This window comes from Eubalaena glacialis, chromosome 8, assembly GCF_028564815.1.
Source record: "Eubalaena glacialis isolate mEubGla1 chromosome 8, mEubGla1.1.hap2.+ XY, whole genome shotgun sequence".
In the NCBI taxonomy this organism is placed as follows: Eukaryota; Metazoa; Chordata; class Mammalia; order Artiodactyla; family Balaenidae; genus Eubalaena; species Eubalaena glacialis.
Window position 1 is genome coordinate 7,832,012 of NC_083723.1, and position 21,838 is coordinate 7,853,849.

Below are 21,838 nucleotides of genomic sequence, written 5' to 3' on the forward strand. Positions count from 1 at the left end.
GCCTCTCGGGGGCCCTGACTCGCCGGAGGGCCTCCCTTTTTCATCCTAGAGATCCCCTCCTCACGCTTCCCCTCCTGCACCTGTTCTGGCTGCACTGGTTCCCTTGCTGGTCCCTGAGATGCAGACAGTCCCACCGCAGGGCCTTGGCACTGGCCACGCCCCCCTGAGTGGCATCCCCTTCATGTGATGTCCCTCAGCCCACCTCCACGCTAGGCTTCTGCTGTGCCCTCCTCCCCGTGTGCTCCTCAGCTAAGGAGTGGCCAGGAGCCTCACCGGCAGGCTGGGCTGAACAGTCGGTATGTGGCGGTTCCAGCCCCTGTCATCCAGTTAGGTGATGGGGGCAGGTACTGGAAGGCATAGAGGGCCTGCCTTCAAGGAGTTCGTTCTTTATTGACAAACTTACGCTTATGGATGGTGTCAGATTGTCCTAAATCGGTGTGTGTTACTTCAGTGTAGTTGGCAAAGGCCACAGCTCAGGCTGCAGGTGAAACTGAGAAACGCTGGGAGGGTAGGCCGAGGCCTGGCTTCTGATTGTATTGCTTGTACGTATGTATGTATTTGTTTAATTATCTTTCATGCGTGTATGTGTGTATGTATGTTTCCATCATCTATCTATCTACATAACCCTATCATGTATCTATCACCTATCCAATCTATTTATCTACCTATCTACCATCTAGCTATGTATTTATCATCTATCTAGCTTACATCCATCATGCAAAGGGAGGTGGAGCTCAGGACTTGCTGGGGGTGAGGGCTGGCTCGGACCCTCTGTGAAGCTGCTGAGCCTTGAGGCTGCTGTGGGGAGTGTGGGTGCTACCCCTCCAGGCCCACCCTCACTGCCCTCCTGGGGCCTGGTGTTTCCCGAGGCCCGGAAGCTGCCCAGCTCTGTGCCTTCTGGAGCAGGAAGTATCTCGCGCTCCTGTGCTAATTCTGGGGGAATTACAGAGCAAAACTAAAACGGTTCTCTCGGACCTTCAAGTCAAACCAGGAGAGAGTATGGAAGGATGGGGCTTTTGGGGGAGTCTCTGTGGCCCCCTTGAAACTCAGCTTCTGTGTGTCAGGAATGACAAGGGAAGTTCCCTCTCCGGCTAAGTAGCGAGGAGGGGCGGCCTGGTGGCGGGCAGCTTGGCCTGGTCACGTCAGTGCTTGGACGTCAGCAGGTGGGGCTGGTCCGCAGGGCCCCCGTGGCCTCCCCTCCCTTCAGGGTGTTGTCTTCTCTCCTGCTTTGCTTTGTCACATGTGTTCGCACAGACCGGAGTTTGCAGAGTGAAAAGGCAGAGACGTTTGTAAATATCAGAAGACAGAATCAATCCCTTTGTGCTGGTTGATAATTGAGAGCAGTGGTCTCCAGTCAGCTTTGAGTCCTCACCCCCAGGGCTGAGACCTACTTACGTTTAATTGTAATGGAGTGTAATAGGATGCAGTACGTTATGTTCACTTATTTATAAATTATGTACGTGTCTCATATTGCAGATACGTTGTGTGCGTTCCTCATACACACTCACAGGATAAAACAAAATGGAAAACGTTGCATGAATTGAAGGAACGGTACACGGCGCCGTGTGTCTCCCGCCGGGGACAGTGGTTCTCAGACACGGGGATGAGTGCAGTCACCTGGTTAGCTTAAAACCAGCTTCAAACCGGCTGGTCGGGATTCTGATGCTCTGCGGAGGCTGGTAGTTGAGTCCTAAGGGAGGTGAGGTCCTTGGGGGGAAGGACAGGCTGGATGGCCCTGTGGTCAGATCCTGTGACCTGGCCATAGTGAGGGTGGGGTCGCTCTCAGGCCCCTGCAGCCACAGTGCAGTGACCCTGGTGGGCTGGGAATGTTCCCGTTCCAAGATGCTTAGCGTCCACCCTTGGCGGCTTCCTCACTGTTTGCCTTCCAGGAGGGCGTCTGAGTTCTGTGACTGTGGCCGTGAGGCCTGAATGCCGCACCAGGAGCTGGAAATTCATCTCAGCTGACCCTGGAGGCATTACACTTTCTCTCTCCAGTTACAGAAGTAAGCTACGTTCTAAGCAGAAAAGGAAAAAAATGCACATAGAAGAAAAAAATGTAACGGGACATTCCAGAAGCAAACTTCTGCCCCGTCAGCCTGGACTCTGGCCACACATTTCCAGGTGTGCGTGTATAGGAGGGAGTGGGTCTGTGTGTGAATCATATACTCTGCACCGGGGAGCGGCCATGTGGCCGTCTGTGGTCGTCAGCGCTGTTGCCGTCATAGGTCACGGCCTCTCTCCAGGCCCACACACGTGTCGCCGTCTGCAGGGTAGCGTGGTTTATCTAATGTAACTGAGGCGCGTGGTTGACCTCTGAGGCTGTTGTCTGTTTTTTGCTGTTACACACATCACAGCGCAGTGAGAGCCCCGGTCCATAGAGACTCACGGACTTTTCCAGTAATTTCCTCAGCGTCATTCCTCACATTGCTAAGTCACATGCTTCAGACCTTTTAAGGGCTTTTTATATTTATGGACAAACTGTTTTCTAAAATGCTGAATCAGTTTACATTTCACCAATACTTAAAAAATATATTTGATGCAGCGGGCAGGGAGGAGCTCACAGAAGGCAGTAGAGGACGGATCCTCCTGAGAGGAAGGCATTCGGGGAGATGAGACGGGGACGTCTGGGCTCTCCTCCCCCTCTGCCGTCTTCGACAAGACCTCACACCTCTCTGAGCCTCGGTTTCCCTGCTTCTGAAATGTGGGGATAATTCCTTCTCACAAAGTTGCTGGATGCATCTCCTGAAAGAGTGTATATATAGCCTTAGAGTATAACATAACCCTTACCACACACACACACACACACACACACACACACACACACAGGGAAGGGTTATGTAAACTGTAAAGTAATTATAACCTGAGTTTATTTTTTCTCTGTTGGATAAGCTTTTTAAAAAAAAGAGTGGAAAAAATTGAGAATTCTCTCAAAGTCATTAACTGGTTCTTTCAAGTAAATATCAATACTAACAATAATGATAGTAATAATGGCCGATGTTGACTGAGCGCCTCCTGTATACCAGGACACGCAGGACAAGCGTTTACGTGCGCTGGGACCGCTTACCTTGCCCTGACGGGGGATTGTTGTGCTGTCCCACGTGGGAAGCCATCCTGCTGTTGGTTAATGGAATCGTGTCACTTGGGATCTGGAGTCTTAGGGCTGAGATGACCTGATAAGCTGTCCACCCTCCCGGGTGATAAGATGAGCCAGTAGTTCCAGGGTCTGACTTACCATTTATGATTAAACAGAGGATCGGGGCTCCCATCCTTCCTTCTCGGTGAGGTTTGTGATGTGCGGGGCTGGCAGGTCAGGGGACTTGAGAATGACCCTTGTTTTGTCATTTGCAGACTCCGGGGGCATCCTCACCACCTGCTTCTCTGTGCTGTGACAAACCATCCAGGTGAGTGTCCATCACCGAAACTCCTTCGTGTGCCTCTGGCCTTGGGTCAGATCTCACAGAGGAAGTCTGGGCACGGTGTTATTTTATTCTGTAGTAATCTTAATGTCGTTTTCATTTTTAAAGATAAATGCTCAAAGGTGATAAATATCATGTTTATGTCTCTTTCTGGATGTAATCTCCCAGCATTAGAAACGCTGGTTGTGGAAACATTCAATAAATAATTGTGTAGCTGTGATTTGATTGTGAAACGTAACGTTGGGGGGAGTTCCAGAATTGACTGTATCACAGGGAATGAGCTCTTTATTTTTTAATACCAGTGTCAAAAAATGTGATTTGATTTTTTTAAAGTAAACAAAACTCTTTTACATTCATGTCTGATGCATAAGGTAGAGAAGAAAAATCTTGGTGATTGTTTGAATTCGAATAAACCAATTAAAAAAATACATTTATGATACTGGGTATTTGAAGATATTGTTTCTTTTAGGCGTGATAATGGCATTGTAGATATTTCTAAAAATATCTTTGTCTTTTAGAAATAAATGCAAAAATATTTGTGAGTGAAATGACATATAATATCTGGGATTTCTTCAGTGCAATCAAAGTGATGGAGGAGGTAGCAGGGAGTATGGATGGAAAAAGGTTGGCTCTGTGTCAGATTTGAAGTTGGATGATTGGGTGCCTGGAAGTTTGTTAAAACCATTTGGTGTATTTTTAAAATTTTTTCAGAATTAGGCGAGAAACACATGTAACGGGAGTAGTAAACAAACAGCAACTACAAACCTCTAAAGCTGGTGGTGGGGAATTTGATGGACTAAATCCGCTTTCCCGTGACTATCCTGCACCCTTCTGTAGTTTCACCGTGGGCCGTCACTGTCTTGGGGTTGACCCCGGCACCTCTCCGCTGGATGTTTTACCTTCCATCCCTGACACCACCCGCAGTCCTAGGGCCCTCTCCTGGGAGGGGCTCTGGGGCCCGTGGTCCCCAGAGCACCGTCCTAGTGATGCGGGAGGCAGAGCCCGGATGCCGCGTGCAGGAAGCATTATCCTGGGCTCACCGGGCTCCGGGCTCTCCCCACACCAGCAGCCCTCCCCTCTGCTGGCTTCATTGCTTGGCGTTTTTACCCTCCTCCAGGCCCCATCCTCCCATACCTGATGCCTGCCCTTGTCCGCATGCCCTGGGTTAACCCACGCGTGGTCTCAGCAGAGCCTGCGCACAGCCCTTCTCAGAGATGCTAGCGCTTGCCTCCCAGCTGCTGAGATTCCCTCCCAGCTCATCCCCCCTGCAGGGCAGGCCAGCCTCCTGCCTGAGCCCGCGGGACCTCCACACCTGCCCCAGGATGCTACATGCAGACGTGACGAGTCACTTGCAGGTGTCTCCCAGTCTTGGCCTCTGCTCTGCCATCCCCGTCTAATGGGCTTCTCCCCTGCTGCCTACTCCTGACCTGATACCCAGAGCGAGGAAGGCTCCTCCCTCCAAGGTCCAGGCTCTCTGAACCGATGCCCGCCCACTGAGGCCCTCCCTCTGCAGGCTTTCCATCAGGCCTGCTGCGCTGCCACGAGCCTCTCTTCCTCTGTGTATCCCCTGCTCGTAGCTTGTAGTGCCCCAGTCATGAGCATTAAGGAAGTTGAGGTCTGTGCCCTCCTGGGATGGGGCACAGTGCATTCCCAGATGCCTGTAATCAGGTCCGGGTGGGAACAGTGAGCGGATGTCCCTCGACTTCCGTTGTCCTGGCACTTCGCCCCTCTCCTGACAGCCTCCCGCGTGTCTCCCAGGCCTGCAGGGCTGAGCCCCGCCATGGAGGACGGCCGCGAGCTGGACCTCACCTACATCACCGAGCGCATCATTGCCGTGTCCTTCCCCGCGGGCTGCTCCGAGGAGTCGTACCTGCACCACCTGCAGGAGGTGACGCGCATGCTGCGGTCCAAGCATGGGGACAACTACCTGGTGAGCGGGGATGCTGAGCCTGAGGACGGTGAGGGGACACCGAGGGTGGGGACGTTGGGGGACACTGGGTTTGCTGAAACTGGACGAAGGCGCCCACGTGCGGGGACTGAGGAGCTTGCGGGCGGGAAGGCAGGCCGGTCCCTCCGCAGCTCAGCGCCCTTGGGGTCCTGGTTGACGGGGAGAGGTGCCGGGGAGGGGGACTCACCGCACGGAGGCCGCATTGCCTGGCGCGGTGGTCTGGGGCGTCTGGGCTCCCCACATGCGCCCCGAGGGCCGCCGGCTTCTGCCCCAGCTGCTGGGGTTGGCATCCCCGGTCTCAAAAGCCCCGTTCCTTCCCTCCTGCTGAAGTGAATCAGGGGACGGAGGGTGGGCGTCCAGAAGCCGGCGTCTGTCCCGGCCCCATTTCAAACACACGTGAGGTTGTCGGATGGAGCCCCCAGTTGAGGAAAAATGCAGAAGACCAGAGTCTTCCTGGACGGCCTCCTTGCCCCCTTGCTCTTTCGTGTTCCCTCCGTGCCAGTGCCGGTCCTGCAGGGTGGCCCTGCGGCTCCGTCTTCCACTCTCTGGGTTAAATGACAGCTTCTCGCTCCTCTCCAGACCCGCGCCTGTACGGCCTCTTTATCTCCATGAGGCAGGTCATCTTTACCCGGCAAGGTAGTTATTGTCATCCTTATCAGTCTCCTGGGTGACGAAAAGGGCTGGGCGGGTGGCCCTGGAAGCAGAGCCAGAAGGAGGTGACCTCCGGGTGGCTTCCAGCAGCCCCCGCCCGGCCCAGCGGCCTTTCCCGCTGACGCCCGCCCGTCCGCCCGCCCGTCCCCAGCATGGCCTGGTGACAGGCAGGGAGGGCGGGGTCCAGCCCCTGAGATCAGCCCAGTCCGTCCTCGCTCCCAGAGCCGCCTGCCCTGCAGGAACGGTCTCCCCGTCCTGACACCTGGCCCAGGAGGGGGGGGGGTCCCCTCCACGCCTCCTCCTTCCCGCCCCGCTCGCTGTTCACTGAGAGCCCGCGAGGGCCTGGGGCCTGAGCCCCGGGAGCTGGGGCCGTCCTTCCCTCCACGCCGGCCAGAGTCCCCCTTGCCAAATGGCGAGGCTGCGGGTACTCACCCTGTTTGGGGACAGGGACCTTTCTGAACAATCTGAAGAAAGACACACCTGTGTGTCTTCCATGGCTCCTGAGTTCAGAACCCGGGGTGAGCGCCTCTCCTCCCCCGTGTACGTCTGAATTGTGTGCCCCGACAGGTGCTTGTGGGGACAGAACATCTCCCTGCCCACAGCTGTCTTGTCAGGCCACAGGCGTCGGCCCTCTGAAGAAGGTTCTAACGGGGCCCACGGTCCACAGGTGTAGGAGACAGCTTGTTCTGGGGTAGAGGGACCATGGGCCCTCACCCCGGCAGCACCCCTCCTCTCAGCTCTCCACAGTGTCCATCTCCGGAGAGGGAAGGATGGGGAGCCCCTCCTGCTCCAATGCTGTCCTTATTTGCTCCTTTCCTCGAGGTGCGGTCAGGTTCCACAGGCAGCTCTGCTTCTCCGTGAGTGCAGCACGGGTCTCTGGGCTGGCTCGGAGTGTCAGGGCCTGGGCTCCCTGAGGACCAGGTGCCCTCCTTCCCGCACCTCCTTCCTCTGAGGAAACCCATGCTTTCTGGGGCCAAGTCCAGTCCCGTAGGATCTGTACGCTGTCATTATTTGTTTATTTTGTTTGCTTTTCATTCTGTGACAATTACATATCTGTACATTTCAATCTTTTATAATCCTCTGTATCTAGAAGGCAAATAGCGTGAGAATGCAGTTGTATCCTCTTTGATCTCTGAGGACGATGATTAGTCTAATAGCTTCTTATTTCCCCTTTGTAGGTGTTAAACCTTTCGGAAAAGAGATATGACCTGACAAAGCTTAACCCAAAGGTATGGATCTTAGCCCTTTATATTCTGAGTTTTGTTAAATGTCCATGATGCTTATCCTGCTCGTGCAAAAAGGGTTTGTAGCAAGTCTTTGTGGAATATGACTTAATGAGGGGTATTAGGAACTGTTCATATCCACGGCTTATTTTTTTTTATTAACACTTTTTAGTTTGAAATAGTTATAACTTCACAGGCAAAGGCAAAAATAATACAGGGAGATCCCACATACCCCTGACCCAGTCTTCCCCAGTGGTACTGTCTTGCATAACTTATAGTAAAATATTAATGCCAGGAAGTTGGCATTGGTACCATCCACAGATTGCATGCAACTTCCACTGGGTTTACGTGCAGCAGCTGTGAGTGTGTGTGTGTGTGTGTGTGTGTGTGTGTGTGTGGTGTGGTTCTGTGCCATCTCAAATATGTAGATTTGTGTCACCACCACTGCGATCAAATCCAGAACATTTTCACCTCAAAGATCTCCCTCCTGCCACCTCTGTACATTCATGCACTCCCTCTCCATCCATTATTCTTTTTAACAGCAAAGATTTAGGGGGAAATTTTTAAGATTGCATAAGCATAAGTTATGGTATGTATGTTATATATATGCATACTGTATTCCATATGTTGGAATATTTTGCAACCATTAGGATAAAAAAAATAGTAACATGGTGAATTGCCTGTTTTAATGCTAGTTAACAAGGGCAGAATATAGAATTTATGTATATGCTAAATGTACATAGAAAAAGAGTGTAAGGGAGTCACCAGAATAGGCTTTTGCTCTGAGTGGTGGAAGGGGGTGTGTGCCTTTCCCTGCTTCCAGCAGTTTTCTGAATTTTTCCATCATTTTACACAATTTCTATTGCTTTTATAATAAGACAGAGCTCTGCCTTCCCCTCCCGTCTTAAAAAAGTAAATGGAAAGCAAAAATAACATCACTGCGTGGCCCTCAGGTTTAGAGCTGGGAATGTGTCAGGTGGCTCAGAGTTGCTGTGTTTTGCCCACAGACCTGCCAGGTTCCTTATCTCGTGATGATGACTTTCTTTGTTCCTGAATTGTAACCGAGGTTTGCAGGCCTTCCTCCCTCCCTCCTGGGCACATTCCTCTCCTGTGGGGAGTGTCACGTGTGATAGGCATCTCTCTCTGAGAAGTTATCTGCCCTTTGTGTGGAGGAATGGCTCTCAGCGTTTTCCCAAACTGCGATTTTAGTCTGAAGGGAGGAATTTTGGCAGCCCCTGCCAAGAACTCCTGTTTCAGATCTTGCCAGGCCTGGGCCTCTTCCCCATGAGCCACGCACCATTAGCGGCTCCCGAAAGCCCTTTCTAGAATTGTCATTCCAGCTGCAGAAAAGCAGATAAGACCCGGGAGTAGATGTCTCGTGGGGAAAACATAATCCTTCATATTTTTCTTTCCAGTAAAGGAGCCATAATTCCCACTAAGTTTTAGAGAAGGAGCATGCAGCGTTGTTCTTTACTCTAAAATGAAATATTTTGGTAAATAAAAAAAAAACCGTCATGAGATGGCTTCATAGGGCTTCTGGAGATGGACACCAGGAAGCCTCCTCTCTCTCCCCGCAGATTCTGGACGTGGGCTGGCCAGAGCTGCACGCGCCCCCCCTGGATAAGGTGTGTACCATCTGCAAGGCGCAGGAGGCCTGGCTGAACAGCAACCCCCAGCACGTGGTCGTCATTCACTGCAGGGTGAGCACCCGCTCGGGGGCCCAGGGAGCCCACCTTTTCGCTCTAACTTCCAGCTTCTTTAGGGGTTTGTGGTTAGGTTTTCATACTTATTTAAAGGGGGGGTGGGAAGAGTCATCCAGCCTCCCAGAGTGTGGCTTCAGAATGTATAGGATGGAGGTCCCTGAATGCATAGCTGCACATGGTGAAGCTAAGGTTAGGGACCTCTGTGCCGCCTGAGTTACGCTAGCCGATTGGCTTGACATTGCGGGCAGGACGCTGCTGCAGCAGTCGTATGGTCCTTTCCAAGCAGGTCAGCCCGAAGGGGACGTGACATGTCTACCCTTGCAGGGTGACCGGGGCTGGCTGTGAGCACAGCAGCGCATCGTCCTGGCTGCCCTGACCTGCTTTGCACCCCTCCCTCCTCCTACCGCCCTCCCATCTCCTGGAACCTACCTCTCCTCTTACTTCTCTAGTTTCTCAACTGCCTTGGATTGTTCGTAGCCTCTTCCTGCACTACCCTGGATTCCTCAGATCTGATCCGTTTTCCCAGACACCTTGAGCTCATGCAGCGTGTGGGAGGAAAGCTTTGAGAAGGGGGGGGGGGTGCGGGGAGTGCAGTGGCTGGGTCTCCGTCCCAGAAGAAGGGGGCTGCTCCCTGCTCTGTATATTTTACACCAAATTCTTATGACCATCAGGACATCTCGAAAAAATAGACATTTCCACCTTAAAGTGTTTCTTCCTTCAGACTTTTCACACTCAAAAGCTGCACAAAAACCCTTTGCGAAAACAAAACAAAACAAAACAAAAAAAACCCTTTGCGTTAGGGACCTTAGTGTAAAAGAACCTTCCCTTTGAATGATCAGACTTTCTGTGTGAGTCTCCTGCAAGGGCACTGAGATCTGCCTGTAGAATTAGGAGGGTAGACAGTGGCTGGCCATTTTCAAAGCTCCCACACTTGGGGCATTTGAGGGTCACCTGGCCCGGAGGAAAAGCCACTGGGTGCACACAATGCGTTTGCTGCTCTCTGCTTTTATGCCTTATTCTCACATCTAACTCGATTACATTCTCCCTCAGACAGCCAGGGAGTCCCTTTAGTTCTCTTACTAAATTAAGTTAACCAGAGCTTTTATTCAAGGATCGTGTTATATTAAGGAGCTTCTCTCCACATTTGTGTTTTGGTGAAAACTTAAAGAAAGAGACTTTTTAAAAAAAAACAAAACAATTCTTGTCCATTAAAAAGAAGTCTGTATTTTTCATTGGGCTTGGCTTGATGATTTTGACACAGTGAGGATAATACTGATGGGCCACTGTTGCCTAAGATCCCTTCACAGGCCTGTGAAGCAGTGGTCCCTAACCCACCCGGAACAGCTGCAGTGCCTGACCCTGGGGAGAAATGCCCGCCCGGTGCACCCCGACCTGCTGCCAGCTGTGTCTCCAGAGGATTCTGGTCCCTGGACCTTGAGACGCACCCCCTTCACCATGCATTCCATTTCAGTTCACTTTTTTAATGAAACAAATTATAATATTATTTATAACATCCGGGCCACAAGTGATGAACTTAGCTCACAGAGTTCTCTAAAACGTGTCCCTCTTCTAAACTACGCTTGCCTCTCGGGAAAAGTCTTGTTAGTGGGATTAAACTGGAACATGTTGAAACTTTTGGGGAACAGTTTGCTTATCTCTTGCGCTAATTCTGGTGGCCTATGAACCCTTTCTGAGATGAGCTAGAAAACATGCCATGAGAGAGAAGCCCTCTTGTGATTTGAGCTTACAGATGTTGACATTAAGGGAAGTTCATCATCGTTGCTGCGGGGGTGAGATTGCTGACTTTCCCCAAAACCTGCCAGCCCTGCAGAATGTGTTCTTCCTGCCAGGAGTGCCAGGAATACCGTCTTGGCCTGGGGAGGGCAGACTAAGGCCAGACTGTCAGACCCCTGTCTCCCTGCTGGATACAAAGGGTGGTGTTTGTCCCCAAGTCCCCCCTCACACTAGTTTTGAGTAGAAATTGCCTGCGGTTCTTCTGGACAGTTTCACCCACGTCCACACGGTTTAGTCTTGAGCTGTTGGTGGAGGATACTCGCTGGGACTTGTGTAGTCAGCGATTCTGATTTTTGTTAAGAACAGACAAAAGCTGTTCAAGTCCTAAAGAATGTTGTTTGCGCTTGAAGACTTCCTGTCTGTACGTAACAAGCAGCGCTGGAGATGGGGCCAGTGAAGCCGCCCCGCGTGCCTGACTTGACGGGGCTGTTGTTCCCTGCAGGTGAATGTATACAAGAAACATACTCGTAGCTGCGCGGTTACAACTGCAGGTGCCAGGGTTCAGCAGTGAAGGACTGATGGCGTGTCTGCACTGAGTTTCTGTAAGGCGCGCCCTTGATGTTCATGAGACAGAGAGGAGAGCGCTCCTGGGTGACAGTCACACACCAGATTTGGACCTGAATTTCCCCCATCGTTCCCTTTCAGGAATAGACGTACGATCTGCATGTTGTTGACACAGCCATGGTGGCTCATGGGATTCTAGATCAGGGGTTGCTGGCTCTTCTTGAAAGACCCAGACGGGACTTTCAAGGCTTTGGGGCACCACAGTCTACTTCCACCTGCCACTGCCATGTGGAAATAGCCCCTGATGCCCCTAAACAAACAGGCGTGCTGGGTCCCAGTCAAACTTTATTTATGAACACTGACATTTGAACTTCATATGATTTTCATGTGTCATTGGAATATTATTCTTTTGATTTTTCTTCAACTGTTTAAAAATGTTAAGACGGCTCTTAACTCATAGGGACACAAGTGGTGGGCAGAAGTGGCTGGTGGGCTGTGGTTTGCCGGTCACCGTTCTGGGTCATGGCAGTGTGTTTCAGAAGGTGGCAGTCCACGGTTCTGGTTGAGGTGGCCTGTCACGGAGCTGCGGTGCTTCCAGACACCTTCTCCTGTTGGCACTGTTGGTCCGAGGTCCTGCCGGGCTGCCTCGTCAGGGCTGTGCATGTCTGTGGTTACGGATTGAGTGATGCATTTTCCATGACGCTGCCTCGGACGGGGGTCCCCTGTGTGTGACAGGGCAGGGCTGGGTAGGTGGTGCCAGTGACGCTGGCAGCACCCTGAGATCTGCTGTCCTGCTACTCTGGACTTCTCCGGGCTCTGTGTGCAGCCCTCAAAGCCCTCTCAGCCTGTGAGTGGGACGTTCGGGTCTCTCTCACCTGGGTGATTAAGTCACGCTAATTGCTTCCGCCCAACACAGTTTTTTCCAGCCTCACTGGGAAATGAGGAACTGACTGGCCGCCTCTGTGCAGACCTGCCCTCGGGGGTGTCCTCGGATGTCCCGGCTAGCACCTGCTCCTGCCATCAGCACCCCATATGTGTGTTCTCTGCTGAGTTGGGTGCTGCCGCCCCCCAGAACAGGGACCGGAGGAGGTTAACGCTGGCTTCCCCTCCGAGGCAGCCTCTTTGCCATCCTGTGAATGAACGAGTGCTTTCCTGTTCTAATGACCTCTCTTGTCTCCTGCAGGGCGGAAAGGGACGCATCGGCGTGGTCATATCATCTTACATGCACTTCACCAATGTCTCGGCCAGGTAGGAGGGAAGCGTCCTCACTGCCGTGGGCATCGGGATGCTCTGAGGCTGGGTGGGCGGGAGGTGGTCAGCCTGGGAGCTGACCTGGAGGCCGAGGCTCGTGTCCCTGGTGCCTAGAAACTCAGCTGCAGCTAAGGGTTTACACTTGTGAGAAAGACACTTTCGTAGGTGTGCAGTGATTCACACTGAAGACTTCATGGAGGCGTCAAAGATAAAGTGAGTGCACTGTCATTCTCTGACAAGAACGATAGGGGCAAACATTACCGTTAGTGAAGAAGAGCAGTGCTGTCTCACTGGATGCCTCAAATTCTGTACACGGCCATGGCCACGGCCGCCATGGCTTGCATGCATGGCTGCCATGTTTGTATGCAGTGGGCCTCTGGGAGGTACTTTGCATGTTTCCTTTTTCTTGCTCAATCCTCCCGGGTAATCTAGGAGCGAGCAGTCATTGCTCCCACTTCACAGATGAGGAAACTGAGGCTTGGTGGACTTAGGCAGCTTGGCCATGATCTCATGGCCCGTGAGCGGGAAGCCTGGTCTGGCCCGGTTCTCAGGAGGTGCTGCCGTGGGCGAGTGGGTGCCGCCAACAGGAGGCCGGTCCCGTCCACTGGGGAGGACAGGCACCGCGAGGCCAGTGAGTGAGGCAGCGGCCGCGTGCCAGCCCTCCTGGCGCTGGGCATGCTGGTGGACCGAGATGCCCTTTCCGAGCACACGTCTCCACTCACACTGAGACCCAGTTCAGAAATATCATTCTTTATGGGTTTTGCATCTGCGTTGGCTCTCTCTGTTCAATGGCCACTTTGTGAAGCATGAACTACTCCATTCTGAGGAAATATAAGCCTATTCATATTAGCCGATAAACCCTTTCCTTTCTAGCGTTAAGGAGTGAAATTTGACTTTCCAAATGTTTTCTCTGGAAACAAATTGGGGAGCCCATTGCCTGCCAGGCAGGAAACCCAACCCCAGAGCAAAAATTAGATCCTTTCTTGGTGATAATAAGTACTTGTGTGTGTGCCAGACAAATTGAGATTCCTGGTCACGTCACATCCCTCTGCTAAGCCAAAGACATTTGGTCAGAGAGCAGATTTCACCTGCTCACAACAGCGCAGCTCTGTCTGGAACCAGAGTTCCATGCGCCATGGGCAGTCCTGGCATCTTTGGAAAGCATGGAGGCTAAGCTTTATTCACTTAAAGCTTATCAATGACACTCTCTCTAAACACACCACTTTTTCTGAATAATCGAAGTGTGTCTCAGCTGCATGTGTCAGGCAATTCACATGAAAGGCTCTAAGCCTCAAGGTCCTCACCTGGGAAGTGGGGATGATGGCTGTGCCTCACAGGGTTTTGTGACAATCAATGTGTCGTTTCGTGTAAGACAGTTGGAACAGCATCGGTGCTGGTATTAGCTGCTGTTAATGCTGCTGGTACTAGTAGGAGTAACAGTATTAAATGCTCCTCACTAAAATGAAGTGACATCACCTGGATTTTTGTAACCTGCTTTCCTAAATTAACACTCTTTCCTAAACGCCTTCCCTGACATCATTTTAGTGGCTGCAGTAGTTCGCCACTCGATGAATAGAATATTATGTATTTTAGCATTTACCAATTTTGCCTATCCAGGTTGTTTGCAGTTTTTCTTTAGAATTTCAGTTGCTTCCGTCTAATGATCTTGTACGCTAAAGCATGCCGTGATAACAAATTCTCCTCAATACATCTTTGATCATTTCTACTATTTTCCCCTTAGATACTGTTCTCAGAGGTAATCATAGGGAGCAGACGTTTTTAAGGCCTTTGTCACAAACTGTGTCCAGATCAAAACAGACACTTCAAGTCACAAAGTAAAGTAGGAAGAACATTCTGGTACCAGCACCAGAAAGATAAGATTTCATAAAGATGGAGTTGGTGCTAATATTATGAATACTGATAACAATATTAATGCTGAACATAAACCTTGACCAAAACGCATTATCAGCATTTAATAAAACAAGTGAATTCCAGAAAAAGGAATACTTTTAAATGTATAGGTGAGGGACTTCCCTGGCGGTCCAGTGGTTAAGACTTCAACATCCAATGCAGGGGGGGGGGGTGTGGGTTTGATCCCTGGTCGGGGAGCTAAGATCCCACATGCCTCACAGCCAAAGAACCAAAACATAAAACAGAAGCAATTTTGTAACAAATTCAATAAAGACTTAAAAAAACTAAAAATAAAAAAATAAAATGTATAGGTGAATATGTAACTATACTTTTTACTCTGAAAAACTTCTGTGCTCGGTATGTTAAATATTCAGTGCTTGAGTGACCCTTGCTTTTGCACACCCCTGCCAGCCCAGCCCCTTATTTAGACAACGTTATTATTTTAGATGGTTATTTAGATAGTGAGGACAGCGGGCCTGTGCCCACAGGTGAGACACGGCAGGCAGGTGACTCTCCCACCTGCCGTGCGTGCTGCACAGAAAGTGCCACATCCTAGGATCGGGTGCTGCTGTTTCAGGGGGGACTCCAGACCCTGCAAGCCTGGCTTCCACTTGGCCCTGAACGTCTTCCTGGGGGAGATGAGGCCCTAGACGAGACGCTAAAGTGGATATTCCCCGGGGAGGGGGTGTAGCAAAATGGAGCTCTTAGTGGGTGCCAGCCACTCAGAACAGCCTCGGGGCCTGTCTCACGTCACTCCCCCCCAACCCGGCCCCCTGCGGTGGCCATGGAGTTAAAGCTTGTGCCCTCTCTCTCTCTCTCTGCTTCCCCAGTGCTGACCAAGCCCTCGACAGATTTGCAATGAAGAAATTTTATGATGATAAACTCTCAGCTTTAATGCAGCCATCCCAGAAACGGTACGTATCTGCCCCAGAGCCAGAGTGAAAAAGTGAATGAGATTTTACATTTAAAAGTGTGTGTGTCGGGGTGGGATGAATTGGGAGATTGGGACTGACATAAATACACGACCATGTGTAAAACAGATAGCTAGTGGGAACCTGCTGTATAGCGCAGGGAGCTCAGCTGGGTGCTCTGTGGTGACCTGGATGGGTGGGATCGGGGGGGAGGTCCAAGAGAGAGAGGATATATGTATACATGTAGCCGATTCACTTTGTTGTACAGCAGAAACCAACACAACATTGTAAAGCAGCTATACTCCAATTAAAAAAAAAAAAAATGTAGGGACGGAAGACGCGCCTCCCCTGACCAGCCAAGATTAGGAGGGAAGGGATTGTTGGTGTCCAGTGGTGAAGGATGAGCCACCCTGCGTGTGGGTTCCGGGGAGGCCCTGGCTGGCTCCGGCGTGGACGCAGGGCTCCCTCCCCACACGCTTCGCCGTCGGGTCTTCCGAGCTCTCTGCTGGTGTTGGTGCCATTACTGTATTGGGGCTGGTTTCTGTCTCCTGGACCGGGGTCTGTGCACTGTGTCTGGATGGCGGATGTTCTGGGCTTTGCAGGTCACGTGGTCTCTGTCACGGCCACTCTAACAGAGGGTCTGTGGGCAGTAGGAAGCGAGTGAAAGCAGCTTATGTCCGATAAAGCTGTGGACACACACAGGTTTGTTGTTGGCCAGCTTCAAAGGCCCGGGAGTCTTCTCTCTCCTCGGCCTCCCCTGGCCCCCCTCCCCTTCTCCCCTGCTCGGCGTGGCCCCTGGAAGATGCTGCAGAGGGACCCTGGGCAGCAGACTTCCTCTTGCTGCCTGCTCCCAGGAGAATCCACGCTGTCACCAGGCCCAGGTGGAGAAGAACCAGAGGAGGGTCAGGTGCGTGGCCTGAGAAGAGCCAGCAGCCACTTGCCTTCCAGACCCACTTCTTCTGCAGATGGGGGCAGGGAGCCAAGAACACTGCATTCTTATTTTAAAGCAAATGGCAGGGCATTTGCACAAGAATTGTCCGGGCAATTGCCGAGATGGTTTTCCTGCACGTCGCATCTTTTCCCCCAGTGCCAGAGGGCTGGACCAGCGGTCTTGGGTGGGCTGAAGGTTCCAGGAGGCAGGGTCACAGGTATAGTTTGGTCAAGAGCCGAGTCTCAGTATTTCCACTTGGGAAAGGGATTTCGGGGACCACCAGAGGCACCTGCTGCTTTGTCCCGGGTGTTTCCCATGGCTGGGTCTGTTTGTGTTCAGACCAGAGTGTCTGGTGTATGTAGGACCCGCGGGTCAGAGCCTGGCCGTGCCCTGCTCTGAGCAAGGGTCCCACAGGGCATGTGAGCTGCCTGGGAAGAACCAGCATTTTATTAGTATTCCAGTTAAACAGCCCTTTGATCTATTTCGGGCCATTAAGTGTCATTTCTTGGTTGAGCAGTTTCCAAAATGGTTACATTCGTGTGAGCCCCTGTGTGAGACGTGAGGGTGACCGGCGTAACCCACCCCGAAACTCGGCACGCACCGGGGAAGGATGTTTGCCTCGTTTTCTTCTTTTTATTCTTACTACCTACTGCAGCTTTTTAATACCATTGAAGGAGTGTGGAAAAAGGGAAACATCTCACTTTAACGTGCCCATGGTTCTCCTGCATCATTCAACGACAGAAGCTGTAGTACTTACATTTTATGAGGGTGGCATGGGTTAAATTTTGCATTCTGAGGCTAATCTCCCTGCACCCACAGATGAGGGGAATGCCAGCCCGCCCAGCGCCTGCATCGGAAGATGCTCGCCACCTCGTAATGAAGCGGGTGAACGACCGAGTGAATGGATAAGTCCCTCTGGAGGAATATTTGAGACCCGGAGGATGTGTGATGACCGCATTTGTGGGGACAGGCTCAGTGGTGATGGGACCCATCGCCGTGGTCCCAAATGCCCACAGGGGGAGCGTTGCAGGCTGTTTTAGGACTGAACTCAAGAAACCATTTTAAAATCCGTCTTGTGGTGAGAGCTTGGGTTTGTGGTCCGAGAAGTTTAGAGCCTCAGCAGTAAGCGTCCTCCGCCCTTCACTTAATTAATACTGGGTTTAAGAGCTCGAGAGGCAGGAGGTCCATTTGACAGGCGGCAAATTCTCTGTCACTTTGTGCCTCACTCCTAAAAGCCACCGAGCCATTGGCCTGCAGCAGCCTGGCCAGCAATGGCCCATTGGAGGTTGCTTGCTTCCAGCAGAATTCCTCGGGCAAGAGCCCTTCTCTGTCGCTGCATGTGTCGCCTTGAGCAAACCCCAGGAGCAGCTTGTGGAGGCCCCAGGGTAACCTCCTGCAGGGCTGATGAACCTACTGTGTCAGAGAGGCTCCCGTTAACTTGGAGGCCCTTTCACTTTGATAAGTAATTGAAGAAAATCCTCCTACAGCATTAGTTATCATCAGCATCATGGAAGTGATGAGTTAAATGATGAAATTCTGACCTCCTTTCCTTCTCTGCTTTTCCTTTCCTTCCATGAAGGAGTTGGGACAAGCGGGTTCCATCACTTTGAGGTTAGTGGGGAAAATGACAGGTAACCGGCTTTTTCTTTGGGACAGCAAACCTCTCCTGAGGGTGTGAGGAAGAAGGGAGCCCGGGGAGGTTCTGGGCGGGGGTCATTCCTGTGTCCCATGAGGTAGAGGGAAGGGGAAGCCAAAAGTCTGGGCATGCAGACACCAGGATTGGATTCCTGGGTGTTTCTAATAGCTGGAAAGTTCCCCAACATTACAACATTATTTGGGTTTTGGTATTTCTGTAGTTTTTGACATGATGCCTTGAGTGTCTGAAAGAACCTTGAACTCGAAGCAAGAAAGCTGCCAAGAGAAGCAGATGTGCAGATCCTTTCTCCGAGGATGTGTCTTTTAGGGAGTGCGGCCGCTGAGGCCAGCAGGCTCCCTGTGCCTCGTGCCTTGGCCACTCCGCGTGTCCTCCTGCCCCGACTTGCAGGGCGGGCGCGAGGAGCGGGACGATCCCTCGGGGGGTCGCCTGGAAGAGGTCTGAGGTGTGTTATCCTTCCAGCCCGGCCGGGGCGGGGAAGTGCCGGGGAACGTTAGGTAACCAGCAAGCCTGGGTCTGGCGCACAGGCCAGAGCTGATGGGGCCCTGCCCACGTCTCCCCACCTTCCGTGCTTCCCCTGCAGCTGTAGCCACGCTGAGTGTATGGAGGTGACACCAGGAAGCCTTAGGGAGAGATGGGCCGACACAGTGGCTCTTTCTGCTTACAAAAGTATCATTTCACACTTGTTTTCAGGGATATTTAAGCTTATGCCAAGTACAATTCACATATTTAGGAAGATTTAGGGAAACTCCACATGTAAGTTTCTGCTTTGGAAAGAGGTTATAAATAATGCAATGAACAACTGCAAATTTCAAGCTGCTTTGGAACTTGAAGGAAGTGTGTGCTCTTCTGTTAGTGCCCTGCCAGCTGCAAGCTTGGTTTCCTAATCGTACTTGCTAGCTGAGACGCAGTGGGGAAAACCTCACCCCCAGGGAGTTATTTCCCTCAAAAGAAAGAAGAGCACAGCTGGGAGACAGGTGAGCTGTCTGACGTGTGCGGCTGTGGGAGCTGCGCTGACCAGGGAGGACTTTCTGTTTTGGGTAAGACGCTGGGATGGGCTTTGAGAGGCCATCTGACACCCTGTCCGTTCATTCATACACACCTGCCTTCAGGGCTGTGGGTGAATATCACATAGACAGAGTTGAAATCCATCCTTTCCACAATTTTCTGGAGGAACTAATTGTGAAATCCTTGCCTTTGCTTTTATTCCCTCTTGTTTTCAGCCGTGGCCTGAATTTTTTTCTTTGGGAGTGATGGTGGCTCTCCAGGTAGTTTCCTGCCACACGTGCCCTGTTTACCTGTCCTCTCTCTCCCACGGTGCAGGTGGTGGCTAGCTCCACTGCTGACTGCAGCAGCAATTACAGCTTATATTTGCAGTGAACTTTGTTGTTTTTATTGGGCGTTTTGTATGGGATGTCTTTGGGACTTAAGAACAATGTTCTCTTTTCCAGGTCACGCTCAGGTGGCCTACAGCAGAGCTTCTGAGCCTGCTTGTCAGAGGGACCGATAAGGGTGTGAAAGGGTTCTGGGAACAGCAGGATGAGGCCACGCCAATGAAAAATTCATGAAAAATTTGTTTTCCTGTACAAAGGTTTCCTTTCCTCCTCCCCCATCACACACACTCATTGGTGGTGCATAGAGAGGAGATAGGCTTAATTTATGGCATTGAGTGTCCCCTCACCCGCTGCCATGAGCCCCCAGAGGGCCAGGAGTGCCCCCTGGGCTGAGGCCACAGTCACTGGGGGAGCCAGGGCCGACGGCTGCTCAGCTGTGCGGTCTGGAGTTTCGGATTTGCCGGTAGTTGCCCTGGAGGAAAGCCCTGGAGATGAGCAAGGGACCTGTGCTGTCCCCGGTGGCCATGATAACCTGCCTGGGTTCTTGGTGGTGGGCTGGGGTCACAGGTGAGGCGCCCCCAGGCTTATGTCCAGCTCATTTACGTCCACCATCAGCCACAGAACTGTACTTACCACAGCTGGAAGGAAGGGACAAGGGTGCTGTCTCCACTCTGTCCATATGCTTTACAAAAATAAGTACATATATGACCCTTGTCACCTGTCCCTCTCTTAGGAGGTGGATGGCGGGGTGATGGGGTTGGCGTGAGGTTTTCTTTAAAGGCTGTTCTGATCTCAGTCATGCCGCTAACAAGCCTTATGGTAAACTTTTGCAGTATCACAAAATCCAGAACTTGGACTCAGAAATTACGCTGGAATTGCGTCCTATGAACAAGCACCCAAAATGACTTCAGCTCCACAAAGTTATAGGCAGTATAATTGCTGGCAAGTAGCACTTCACTAATAGAAAATACCGTGAAATATAAAACAATTCTACATTTTTTCCTTGTTAAGGAAGCATGTGAAGGAAGAAGTAGGTTGCATTTTATAATAACGTTTTACGTCTTTGATTTACCTAAAATGTGACTCCATATAAAGCAGATTTCTCTAAAGGGCAGATGAGAAGGGCTTTTTTTGCACTGGTTACACGATGGACTGGTCAGGAGGGCAGGCGTCCGTGTCCGGGTCCCAGGCAGAGGACTGGTCACTCCCTCCCTTCTGTCCCTAACCCCGTGTGAGGGCTGGCCCTTGTCTTCTGGCTCCTTCTTTGGGAGCTTGCAGGGAATCAGCATTCTTCTGTGGTCATGCTGACACTCCACCTGAAAGAAGCGCCTTCTCATACTCCCTCTGGCTGCTGGGCAACGGCGCCGGCCAGGCTGTGTCAGTGCAAGGGGAGGACCCCCCACGTTTGCATCAAAATGTAAAACGGAAACTGACCCTCACCCCGCTCCGTGATGCCTGGTCTGTGTGCTCGTGGGTCCCTTGGATGTCCGGAGAGTGAAGGGCCACCTTGCCCAGAGAGGTCAGTGTAGAAGGAGCGAATGGCCAGGCGCCCACAGAGTAAACACGCCAGCTGCGCCCCAGACAAGGCCGAGGAAGCGGGTTGTCTGGTGACCAGCGCTAGAGGAGGGGAGACTGCTTTCCAGAGCAGGTGGCGACTCATGGCCCCAACTCAGCGTCCGTGATCTCTTTTCCTGTGCTCATGACCCGGGGCGGGGTGGGGGGTGGCCGGAGGACCCAGAAGTCTGCAGTGCGTGGCGCTTAGGTGATAAAAAGTAGCTGGACAGGTCACCTGAATATTCCCGTGTCTGCGCGTCTGCTGTCGAGATAGAAGATCAAATGGGAAGGCACGTGGAGCCATCTGGTGGCCAGGCTCCTGCAGCCACGGCCCGGCCACGTGGCCTCCCAGGCCCTCCAGGGCTTGCATCTGGCCTCTGTGACTTGGGTGAGGTTTTGTCCTCTTCTGAAAGGGAAGAGCGGTTTGCCACCAGGAAAATGGAAACACCCGGAGGGGCCCCTAAGCTGAAGTGAATGTTTTTTTCTAACATTTTTTTCTAAAAGGATAGATTTCAAGTAGAGTTTTTAAACTTGGGTTTTAAAATTTACTGGAAATTTTCTCTTGTTCAGTTTCCTTTGTATGCAAATTCAGCTGCTTGAGATAATGGACTGCATCTGAATTGCTGGTGTAAATTAGACATTTTAAAATATTTAGGTGTATTTGACAAATGACATTGTGTAAATTTAAGGCTTACGAGGTTAATTTGTTACATTCACGTATTGTAATACGATTGCCATTGTAACCGTACTTAGCACCTCTGTCACATTACAATAATTATCATTTCTTTTTAGTGGTTGGAATAATTAAGTTCTATCTCTTAGCAAGTTTGATAATTATAATACAATATTTACTACACAGTGCATTGTATCTCTAGTGCATATTTACTACTTATTGCAAGTTTGTACCCTTTAAAAATTCCTGTCCCCAAAGCCCCCAGCCCCTGGTAACCACCATTTTACTCTCTGTTTCTATATGTTTGGCTTTTTTAGATTCCGTATATTATGAGTGATATCATACCACAAGGAGATATCACCTTACACCTCTTAGAATGC

General features: G+C 51.3%; 1 protein-coding gene across 9 annotated transcripts in view; it reads left to right on the plus strand.

The window, feature by feature from the left end:
• The window catches only part of TNS3 (tensin 3), a 233,158-nt gene that overhangs the window by 98,188 nt on the left and 113,132 nt on the right, over positions 1 to 21,838 (plus strand). For 7 of the 9 annotated variants that reach the window (XM_061198352.1, XM_061198346.1, XM_061198351.1 and 4 more), the window contains 6 exons: positions 3,349 to 3,401; positions 5,175 to 5,346; positions 7,194 to 7,244; positions 8,816 to 8,938; positions 12,423 to 12,487; positions 15,232 to 15,315. In XM_061198352.1, coding sequence (XP_061054335.1) covers positions 5,197 to 5,346; positions 7,194 to 7,244; positions 8,816 to 8,938; positions 12,423 to 12,487; positions 15,232 to 15,315 — 473 coding nt within the window. In that variant the 5' untranslated portion in view covers positions 3,349 to 3,401; positions 5,175 to 5,196. Of the gene's footprint in view, positions 1 to 2,103; positions 2,124 to 3,348; positions 3,402 to 5,174; positions 5,375 to 7,193; positions 7,245 to 8,815; positions 8,939 to 12,422; positions 12,488 to 15,231; positions 15,316 to 21,838 lie in introns of those variants that run through there. The other 2 variants (XM_061198349.1, XM_061198350.1) reach the window with 2 other exon arrangements.